This window comes from Dendropsophus ebraccatus, chromosome 2, assembly GCF_027789765.1.
Source record: "Dendropsophus ebraccatus isolate aDenEbr1 chromosome 2, aDenEbr1.pat, whole genome shotgun sequence".
Lineage (NCBI taxonomy): Eukaryota > Metazoa > Chordata > Amphibia > Anura > Hylidae > Dendropsophus > Dendropsophus ebraccatus.
Window position 1 is genome coordinate 189,503,412 of NC_091455.1, and position 12,103 is coordinate 189,515,514.

General features: G+C 45.9%; 1 protein-coding gene across 1 annotated transcript; it reads right to left on the bottom strand.

The window, feature by feature from the left end:
- Positions 1-510: 510 nt before the first annotated feature.
- Positions 511-9,738, bottom strand: IDI1 (isopentenyl-diphosphate delta isomerase 1). The gene is made up of 5 exons (XM_069960506.1): positions 9,412-9,738; positions 6,605-6,765; positions 3,993-4,085; positions 2,489-2,619; positions 511-1,191 (listed from the first exon to the last, which is right to left on the bottom strand). The coding sequence occupies exons 1-5, from the start codon at positions 9,522-9,524 to the stop codon at positions 874-876; spliced, it is 816 nt and encodes a 271-aa protein (XP_069816607.1). The 5' UTR covers positions 9,525-9,738; the 3' UTR covers positions 511-873.
- Positions 9,739-12,103: the final 2,365 nt, after the last annotated feature.

Sequence of the window (12,103 nt, forward strand, 5' to 3'; positions counted from 1 at the left end):
TAGGACTAGCCAGATATCCCTCTGGGAAGGATCCAGCCAAGGGGTGGTTCCTGTATGTTCATGTTTCCCAGGGGGCAATACTCCTAGGACTTCACTGCTTTGAGCGCTTTCACTAGCAGCCGGCGGTGTTGACGTTTGGCTGGTCTCCCTGAGATCAGCCATGTGTTTCTCTTATGGAATATAAACTTCTGTTATCAAGCATCCTCCATCCCTTCCTGCTAAATTGTCGTCCACTTTAAAAAAAATCAGTTCTGTAGCTAGCGCAGAGATCAATCTACAAGCAATACAACTCTATGACGGTAGGGGGTGCACCTAGGTACACAGCTCTAAGTGAGAGATCTCTTCCTGTGCTGATGTATTTTAGGCTGCACATAGAAACAGTGCAGGATCACCTCCTCTGTGGCTACAGACACCATACACCAGCTCTAGGAATATTATAAGTGTAATAGGATGGCTAGATGTAGTGCTAACCCTCATGTACACATATGGCAGTCTTAATAAACATAAGCCTTCGTGTGTATCTAGTTTTTAATACCATTATGAAAGTATCTGTAAAATACATAGGTGGTAAAACACGGATTTAGCATGTACACTTCACAGTTCAGCGTGTCAGCCACCTCTGCCTGCAAAAGTTTGACGCAGAATTGTAGGTATACTTTAAAGGGTTCAGTCAATTCCAGAAAAGATACATAGTAGTTAATGTTTTCTGCTTCTATCTAGGCGGACAGTATTTCAGCAGTTAATTATTTCCCTTCACTACTTTACACTGAATTTGGCTCGCCCAGGCGTTCATGTCATGTGCGTCACTGAGTCGTGCACTGCAGTACTATGCCCATCACACGGCCCTCATATTGTATGATTAGTCTTCGTCCTTTACATTCGGTGGATTTTATCGTGATCCTCAAAGGATTTGAGATTCTTCAGGTTGTCCCACCATTTGTATAGAAAAGTGTCTGCAATGAGCTGAAACCAAGGGGTGATCTTCACCTCTCCCCGCTTGGCCCTTTCTAGTAACTGCGTCAGCTCCTCTTTGGACACGTAGCAGTGACTCTGGATCTCATTGGGATCGGGATCGACTGTGACGTCCTTCTGCACAAACAGGATGTAATCTATCTCATGTTCTCCCCAGATGCCGTCTGACTGAGCTTTGTAGTGAATCCTGGTTAGATAGCGAAGTTCATCAGGTTTTACCTGGAAATTAATATGATCAATCAAGTGACTTCTGAGTTATCCACTTTACTTAGGACATAAGTGTAAGAGGTTGTCTTAGGGCCCTATTACACGGAAGGATAATCAGCCCTGTCCGGCCAATTATCGCTCTGTGTAATACACACAACGATCAGCCGATAACAATGATCATCGGCTGATCGTTGATATAGGTTTGGACCTATAATGGTCTAATAGCGTTGCGCAGCCAGTGGCTGACGATTTCCAAACTCTATACATTACCTATCCATGCTGCAGGGCTCCTCCTGCACTCTGCTTCTCCCCGGGTCCCGCACACTCCAGCTTCATAGCGGCTTGTCAGCTCAAACAGGCCGCTCTGGAGCTACAGCCTGTGGGACCCGGGGAGAAGAAGACCGCAAGAGGAGCCCTGCAGCATGGATAGGTAATGTATAGAGTTTAAGCAATGGCTGCAAGGACGTCAGTAACGATGTTGACGCAGCTCTTGTTAAACGATTTTCAGGCCGTGTAAATAGGCCTAGTAAAGGCTCTTTCACAGTTATTATCGGGACCCCATCGGCCCGTGTAATAGTACCCTAACTCCCACAAAACTATCTGTGTCCAGTCCCAGGGTTTCTTGCTTCTGTTTTAACAAAACAAGTGCTCTTCGTCCAATCACTGACTTCGGTGGGTCACTGCTATGGTCAATGATTGGCTGAACAAGTGTTTCCTTTGTGTCAACATGAACACAGCCATGGCTTGACACAGTGAGGGATCAGGGCAAACGAGTAAACTTGTTTTTTTTTTTTCCCAGCATTAGAAAAACATGGCCACTTTCTTCCAGAGACAGCACCACTCTTGTCTTCAATTCAGGTGTGGTTTGCAATTAAGCTCCATTCACTGCAATGAAACTAAGTTGTAAAACCTACACCCAAACTGGAGATAAGAGTGGTGCTGTCTCTGGAAGAAAGTGGCCATGTTTTCTCTAATGCTGGATAACCCCTTTAAGACTATGACTATGCAGGGGACAACCCAAGATAGATGACAAGTGTGGTGCAAAAGCGAAAGGTGACATGCTGGACAGCCCTGACCTAACAGACCATCAAGGTGTAGATGTCAATTCAGTGTCATAATGCTGGTTTCACACATGGTAGTTTTTTGGCACTTGAGCCAGAAGTAGATTCAAACAAGATGGAAAATATAAAGGGAGGACTGGTACGTTTCTTTCCTGTTGGATCCACTTCTGGTTTTGGCACACAAAACTGCCATGTGTGAAACCAGCATAAAGAGACTATAGGTGACAAATCTGCACATTCCCACATACCTGCTCCATTGGAATTCCCAATTCAGCCTTCAACCTTCTCTGGGCTGCTCGTCGCACCCCTATAGCATCTGCTTCCTCAGTTTCTGTGGGGGTATTGAGTGGGTGACTGCAGCACGTGTTTGTGTAACAACCTAAACCATGATAAAGGATTTATTATAGAGAAACTCTGAAACAAAAGTTCAATGTAAACCACATGTGTATAGGGAAGTCTGCGTAGAGAGGACCTGTTTTGCTTGGAAGTCCCACAGAGAAGGAATGGAGCATGCATGCCCCTTTAAGTACCACAAAACTAACTTTAGCAAATGCACAAACACCTGCAAAAATGCCCAGGCCATCAGGTCACATGGTTAAAGAGACACTGTTAGTAGGTTTATGGTGTCCTATCTCAGGGTAGCATAAACTAGTGACAGAGAAGCTGAACAGAATGATGGATCACTTACATTGTTCTGTCCAGCTGATTTGGAGATGTCCTCCTGAATAACATGGACAATAAGTAGTCCTCTCCATTATGTGCATGAGCTGAGTAGTGCTGGATATTTATGAGAAGCAGAAAACTCCGCCCTCCAGCTGCTAATTGGCAGTTATCTATCCATGCTGTGTATAGGCAGTCAACTGTCAATCAGCGGCTAGAGGGTGGGGGAGGGGTGTGGCAAGAGTTATATTCTCCTGCGTATTAGGAGAACTTCTGAACAAAATGACGCAAGTAATACACCGATCTGTTCAGCATTTTTGTCACTAGTTTATGCTTCCCTCATTTAAAGTAGAAGTCCAGAGAAAATTTTTATTTAAGTATTGTATTGCCCCCAAAAGTTATACAAATCACCAATATACACTTATTACGGGAAATGCTTATAAGTGATATTTTTCCCTGCACTTACTACTGCATCAAGGCTTCACTTCCTGGATAACATGGTGATGTCAAGACCCGACTTCCAGAGGTGTGTGGGCTGTGGCTGCTGGAGAGGATGATGGCAGGGGGCCACAGGGCACTGGAGGGACACTGAGCATCCCCCTGCCATCATCATCTCCAGCAGCCACAGCTCGCACAGCTCTGGGAGTCGGGTCGTGACATCACCAGGAAGTAACATCACCATGTTATCCAGGAAGTGACATCACAATGTTATCCAGGAAGTAAAGCCTTGATGCAGCAGTAAGTGCAGGGAAAAAAGCACTTCATGTGCATTTCCCGTAATAAGTCTATATTGGGGATTTGTATAACTTTTTGGGGCCAATACAATTCTTTAATAAAAATTTTCGCCGGACTTCTGCTTTAAATAAAGCTTATTGTATTACTTTATAAGCCTTCAATAAAGACCAGATTACACATAAACTGCTCCCTATGGGAAATGCTTCCACTTTGTGCAATACTTCCTCATGTATTGGCCCATACATGGAGGCTAGTGTAAAACTATGGGCAATGGCATATGACGCTGCCTAGTACAAGGGTGAAGAGAAATCCTCTGGACCTCTTTATACTTTGTATTATAGGTGAAGAAATACAAACCTGGGAAGGTTATTTTAGCGTCCGATCTTTGCTGTAATAGGAGCTTATTCTCTGTGTTAAACAAGAAGACACTGAAGGCTCTGTGCAGCATCCCTGGTGGGTAAAAAAAAAAAAAATAACAGTCAAAACATCTATACAGTCTCATATACAATGGGAGAGATTTATCAAACATGGTGTAAAGTAAAACTGGCTCAGTTGCCCCTAGAAACCAATCAGATTCCACCTCTCATTTTCCAAAGAGTCTGTGAGGAATGAAAGGTGGAATCTGATTGGTTGCTAGGGGCAACTGAGCCAGTTTTACTTTACACCATGTTTGATAAATCTTCCCCTATGAATCTAAGGTTCTAACGTGTAAGAGTCTGAGCTGCAGGGAGTATCCTGCTTCATGAGAACCTGACTGTCACTTTTCTAGTGCTAATATTTAGTTAGCATATATTAATCCCAATGAACTTTACCCAGCACAATACACAGCATGAATGCAATGCAGCCCACAATCGCACTACCTAATAGAGCATGGGGATTTTCAGCGCACAACCTCTTCAATGATGAATCTTACAGTTTAGCACAATGATCGGCAGGATACAGAAATTAGGTCTTAAAGGGGTAGTTCAGAAAGAAAAAAAAAAGTTTTCTTTAAAATCAACTCGTGCCAGAGATTTGTAATTGACTTCTATTAAAACAATCTCAACTCTTCCAGGACTTATCAGATGCCGTATATCCTGCAGGAAGTGGTTTATTCTCTGCAGTCTGATACAGTGCTCTCTGCTGCCACCTCTGTCCATGTCAGGAACTGTCCAGAGCAGTAGCAAATCCCCATAAAAAACCTCTCCTGCTCTCCAGACTGGAAATAATACACAATTTCCTGCAGGACATACAGCAGCTCATAAGTACAGGAAAAATGAGATTTTTTAATTAAAGTAAATGACAAATCTCTGGCACTTTTTGGCAGAAGTTCACTTGAAAGAAAAACATATTTGGTGAACTACCCCTATAAAAAGGGATGTCCAGAGCTTTACCTGCCCAATTTCCCACAATGGTGCCAGGTCACCAATGATCAGTTGTTTCTGGTGCACAGCTGCACACACAGGATGCAACGCTGACCTGCTTTAGTTGTCATCCAAAAGAGACCATCAGAGAAGCTTAAGAGGTTTTTCTCTGGCATGGGACAATCCCTTTAATTATATGTTACCAGGCTATCCTATAGTCAGGCCATCAATGTTAAAACATGGACACTAGAGATGCGTGAACGTCAAGGCTTTGTCGAAACCCAAATGCCCTGCATTGGAATACCGATGGCAGTGGAGGTTGCATGCAGCCCTAAGGCTGTCTGGAGAACAAGTATACAGTCATAGGCCATTGGCTGTATCCATGTTTTCCAGGGCTGCATCCAACTTCACCCACTGGTAATCAAGCGCCAAGCGGGCTCAAGGTTTGCTCGTCTCTAAAGGACACCCTTCAATGGGAATCTGTATGTCGCCCAATCAACATGCAGCATGAAGTCCTAATAGGCTTCTTCAGTATAAACAACTAATGCTGCGTTTACACGTAACGATTATTGTGCGACTTTGCACGATAACGTTAGAATTCGAACAATAATTGTATGTGTAAACGCAGCGTGAGAAATCGTTCATTTTGATCTTTTAACATGTTCTTAAATAGTCGTTCGCAAAAAATTTGCAGATCGTTCCGTATAAACAGTCCGATTTTTCCTATGTGTGGGTTAGGCTTAAGCGATTGCAAAATTAATTTTCCATACGATATATCGTTCCGTCTAAACGCTGATCGTTATAAAAAAAAAAATCGTTACTTCAAAATCGGTAATCGTACGATCGGGCAAATTATCGTTCCGTGTAAAGGTAGCATAAGTTGTTGGGATTTTATGCTGCCAATGGTTCAGGCAGTATAAATCTCTCTTTAGGCTATGTTCACACACAAACAACGGCCATTCCGCCATGAATTGTGATCATTAATTCCAGTTGTGGGTAGCATTAAACAACAGCCATTCACAGCAGAGTGGCCGTTGTTTGTACAGTCTGTAAACATAGCCTAAAGGCCCTATTACATGGGCCGACAGTGAGGAGCAAACTAGCGCTTGTTTGCTCCTCGTTCCCCGCTCGCTGCTGCCGCTATTCCACGCGGCAGTAGCCAGCGGGTGAGTCTGGGGAGAGCTGCTCGGGTGATCCGGACAGCCCATAGGATATAGCGGCAGTCTGTTGCCGCTGCTCCTATTCCACGGAGCGACGGCAGCAGATCGCTGCTATATAACTCGTTTGTCTTTCAACATGTTGAGAGACAAACGACTTCGACGATCAGCCGACATGAACTATGTCGGCTGATCGTTGCCTCCTATTCCACGGGACGATTATCGGCCATAACGGCCGATAATCGTTCCGTGGAATAGGGCCTTTAGAGTCGGATCACTGAATTACTATCAAGCTGTGTACTCATGCCATCAATCCCTATACTGGTCATACAGTCAGCCAATGTAGGGTCTGTGAAGAAGTACCAGGTGAGAGTGTGTCCTTCTCCAGGACCAAGGATCCCTCCCCCCTCCTACACCTCTATCAGAATACTATGCCGCACCCCTGGGCCGCTCCCCGCACTCCCTTTACCTTTGTCGATGTTCTCGTTCAGGTGACAGTTCTTCTTGGATTCTGCTCCAATCTTCTTGTCGTTGTCATCGATCAGAATACACATCTCCGAGAGCAACTGGACCTGCTTCTCATCCAGCGCGGCGGTGTCCACCTCAGGCATGGCTGCTCTGTATCTCTTGCTGCAGAACAACAGGGTCATGTTAAGCAGGAAGCTCAAAAGGTCAGAACCACGTCCAATCTCACATGCCTGAGAGAATATGTCGGATAGGTCTAGTGGAGACTACACAACCTGGTAACTCTACCACCCTAACCCTTTAAAGGCAAAGAAGTCAGCTGAGAAGGCCATCATGGAGATAGGAGACATCTTGCTCTGTGGTAGTGCCATCGGGTACAGCAGTGGTTGGCATTACAGAATACTGGTATACATACAAAGGAGAACCTAGTCAATGATAATCCAGTTGATAGGCAGCTACTTGTACCATGCATTGCAAAGCATAAGGGAGTCCGTCTGATCCAACATGAATGTGACTGCCATATACTGCTGCAGACTCTGGCGTCTTAGTTTTGCATTCAGTACATGGACATCATCTCACTTTATAACAGGTGCAACCAGAACTTTCTTAAAGGCGAACTATCAGCAGGTATGGGGTGCTGAGGATGAAGGTCTGTCTCATGTGGTGCCATTCCCATACTATTTATTGTGAAATCCTCTGCCCAGCAAGGCCGTTAGGTGCCCCCCCCCCCCCCGTCTCCCCAGCTGGCCTGCCCTTCCCTTTATTATGATTATTAATGGGGCGAATCAGATCTCTGGGGTGGTAGCCCCGCCCCCAGTGCTCCTAACAGTCTTATCAAGTAGAGGATTTCACAACAAACAGCACAAGAACGGTGTTGAGGATGAAGGTAAGAGATATACCTTCATCCTCAGTGTCCCCTGCACAATAGGGGGCTATCAGCAGGTAATTTGTCTAACCTGCTGATAGTTTCACTTCTTAATCACCCCCCCCGACCTGTTTTAGCAGATACCAATGCCTATAAAATCACAGTTCTGGGCTACTTATCTTTACAGCTATGTGATAGGCTGTTCCTCTGTTATTCTTACTAGAAATGTGACTGAATAGTCAACTGGGCGTTACCAGCTAGGGGCGTGTCCCTACACGGTCAGTTCTGATTGGACAGTGGCCAATACAGAGATACAGGACAGTTGACAGGGTAAGTCTACACATGGATCTTAGAAGTTACTAATGAAGTCAGTATTAGGGTGGGTTCACACTACGGAACCCAAACGAAGCATTTCCAGCAGACTCCATAGCTCGTACCCGTTCACGGCCGCCCGCCTTTCCGCCAGCTCCACAGACACCATTCTATGGGCAGGCGGATTCCGCCCATGCATAGAACGGTGTCTATGGCATGGGCGGAGAGGCGGGCGGCCGTGAACGGGTACGAGCTATGGAGTCTGCTGGAAATGCTCCGTTTGGTGTGAACCCACCCTCAGAGATGAGTGCAACCTCAATCCAATCCTTCGGCATTTGATTACCAGGGCTGAAGGAGTTGGATTCAGCCCTAGGGAGTCCGGGAAAGCATGGATACAGCCAATGAGTACGGGGGTTACAATAATCTATGTAGCCCCCGCTTCCGGCAATTCACGGACCATGGCATTCCTGATTGTGTCCATCGGCCTATAGACTGTAATGTGTCCTCTACAGTCTGTACAAAGTATAGCTGTGTGAACAAGGCCCTAGAGCAGTGATGGATAACCCTGACAATCCCAGCTGTTGCAAAACTACAATTCCCATCATACCTGGGCAGCCAAAGCCATATCTTTGGTTGTTCATGCATGATGGGAATTGTAGTTTTGCAACAGCTGGAGTGTCAAGGTTATCCATCACTGCCCTAGAGCAAGGAGACCTTTCATATATCCATCAGGGCTTCCAGAACATTGAGAAATACTTTTATTCTTTAGTGCAAAACAGTCTTTCCCCCAGAGGCGGCATAACAGCTTGCAGGCCTCCTCGCTCCCCCTCCCATCCCTGCATAATTGTCTGACATAGCTCCGTTTCAAGTTAAAAGAAAATTAGACAGGGATGGGAAGGGGGGCGAGGAGATGTTATAGCATTATGGAAGCACGGACATATATGAAAGTTACCATGTGTCTCTATGACCGTGAGCAGTTTGAACCCTGAATTACAGCGGACAGATGGGAGCTGCTGCCTGTCCGCTCCTATAGCAAGATCTGCATGTAATGTTCCTATTACATGGGGCGGATCACCAGCTGATATCACCCTGGGGAATACGGCCAAAGGTCGGCAGCTGATCGCTTCTTTATTATAGGCTAAAACGGCCAGTTTTGGGGCATCGTGAATAAGTTTATGCATGATTTTGTTTTGGAAACATAAGAAATGGGATCTGTTAAAATTGGATCCATTATGTTACAAGTGTATTCCATTATGGACTGTAAAAATAAAATCACCCTATGTGGACGTCCCATCATGCCCGGACCGCCTACAAGGCTGCGATATCTACAGTACCAGCAGATATCACTGTAACCCACAGCTCTGTACAGCTGTCACATCAAGCACCTGTTCACACTTGTCTCCTGGAGAAGCAGCGGTGCGGCTCACAGCAGCCAATCACAGAGCAGCTCTCATACCAAGTAAGTCCTTTGAGAAATGAAAGCACTGACGTGATTGGCTGTTCCTGATAACTCCGTTAGTTGCACTAAGCTCTATTCTCAGACAGCACGTCCCCTGCCCTGACTGACAAGCCCCGTTATCCAGCCCTGGTCCACCACATCCCTGCTGCCTATAGGCGGCGCCCTCGGCTCTCACCTGCAGTAAGGAGAACTCCTCGCACTCTGCAGCACAACTGCCCGCAGTCTGGAGACGCCGGGGCCAAGACCCTGCCAGACACGGGCTCCGCCCACCATCCCCGCCCACAACATGCTCAGCCAATCAGAACCCCGAACCACTGCGTCCCACCATCTGCCGATGCACAGCACACTGCGCGACACCGCCCTCTAGGCGGGGATCCCGGTCACTACGCGCTGTACTGAGCCGCTGAGGCTGCTGCCAATAGAGATCACCCGGCACTCCGGCCGCACGGAGCAGAATACGGCCGCGTGTGAGTCTAGAAAGTCAGGAAGCGCTCAGACACGCCCCCTATTCCGTCACTACGTCACGCGCGTGTTCTAAAGCCACGCCTTGTAGTGCAGGACGTAGAGCGCCGGGGACCGCCCCTTCCCGCTGTTACGCCTGTTGGTTGGCGTACTTGTCAATCACGTGACGTGTCACTAAGGTTGTCACCAGGTGCCGAAATCGAAAAAGCACGGCAGGCGCTAAATTTAAAGGGGAATTCCACAATAACCTATTATTTATACCCATGTACTGCATATATAACCACCATATACTTATCTAATGATAGAAAACGATATCTGTCAGCTTCTCCCCCACTCTATGTAATCACACTGACACTTACAGGAGACGTAGATACGTTATGTGTGAAGGAAGGGAAGCTTCACACATACAGTATACAGCGGATTTCACACTGCGATACACTGTACTATCATAGGAACAGACGGATGAGCACAGACACAGAGGGACGCTGATATAGTGTAGTAGTCCAAGAGGGACAACCATATAACTGAGTGTTAGTGCGACAAACTAACCTTATAGCGCTGTGCAAACTATAGACACAACATAGTGAGCGCACGGGAGGTAGATGATGGTGTCCGCAGCCAGGCTTCCAGTTCCCGTCCTGGTGCCACCGCCCGCGTAGGAATAGACCATAGGCGAGGTTCATAGCCACTGCGCAGGACTTGTAAAGATACTCCAGGGTAACCGTGTATGGTTAAAAACTTTTTTTAAAACACCTGAGCAGTGCGTTTCGGTGCGTGCTGACACCTTTATCAAGCTTGATATAGGTAACATAGTTAATAAGGTCGAGAGAAGACAAGAGTCCATCAGGTTCAACCTAGGGAAATCCTACTGTGTTGATCCAGAGTAAGGCAAAAACCCCTATGAGATGACACTTGCCCCATCACAGGGAGAAGATTCCTGCCCAACTCCAATGGCAATCAGAATAAATCCCCGGATCAACGTATCACCAGAAATCTAATGCCCATAACTTGTAATATTATATTTTTCAAGTAAAGCATCCAGGCCTCCCTTGAACTTGACAATGAATAATGAATCGGCCATGACAACATCATGTGGCAGAGAGTTCCACAGTCTCAGTAAAGAATCCGCGTCTGTGCTGGTGGTGAAACCTTCTTTCCTCCAGACGTAGAGGATGCCCCCTTGTCATGGTTACAGACCTAGGAGTAAAAAGACCACTACAAAGATCTCTGTACTGTCCATTCATATATTTGTACATTGTCATCAGATCGCCCCTAAGAAGTCTTTTTTCTAGTGTAAATGACCCCAAGCGTGATAACCTGTCCTGGTCCTGTAACCCACCCGTTCCCTTAATGACCTTGGTCGCCCTCCTCTGCACCCGCTACAGTTCAGCTGTGTCCTTCTTATATACCGGTGCCTGGTGCTGTACACAGTATTCTATATGTGGTCTGACCAGTGATTTATAAAGAGGCAAAACTATGTTCTCATCTTTAGCCTCTCGGCCTCTTTTGATTCATCCCATTATTTTATTAGCCTTGGCAGCTGCTGCCTGGCACTGATCACTAAAGTTGAGTTTACTGTCCACCAATACCCCCAGGTCCTTTTCGGAAGTAGTTTTACGCAGTGTTTTATTATTTAGCACATAACTGTACTTATTATTTCTACGGCCCAAATGCATAACTTTACATTTATCCACATTAAACTTTATTTGTCATTTATCTGCCCAAGACTCCAGCTTCTCCAAATCCCTTTGTAATATGATATTATCCTCCTCTGTGGTGATTACTTTACCCAGTTTAGTATCAGCTGCAAAAATGGAGATTCTACTCTGTAGTCCCTCTACATGGTCATTAATAAACATATTAAAAAGAAGTGGACCCAACACTGACCCCAACATTCAGCCCCTGTGTTTCCCATCATCTCCATTCCTGCTATAATGTGCCTGCACTAGGCTATACACACTGCTGCTATAATGTGCCTGAACTTACACTCAGCTATACACACTGCTGCTATAATGTGCCTGCACTCACACTCAGCTATACTCACTGCTGCTATAGTGTGCCTGCACTTACACTCAGCCACTCACACTGCTGTTTAGAGAAGTTTCTGTCTCTGTCCTCCTGCACAGCTCTGTGATTCTCAGTTCCTGATTGGTCCATGCTGAACACATACCCCTTCCCCATTGCTGTCATGTGACCACACAGACCTCTGACAGCAGCCCTGCTTCTCTATTCTAGCCGGTTGTACTACGCTTCTGCATTATGGGGATCTTCAGTTTCATCCAGTGCTGTTTTTTCTGGTTTATGCAGTTACTATACATTATACACCACATGCTGAGTGCTGTACTGTACAGTAAGTTATAATATCACATATTCAGCTGGTTCTCATTTTTTATTTAATCTATTCT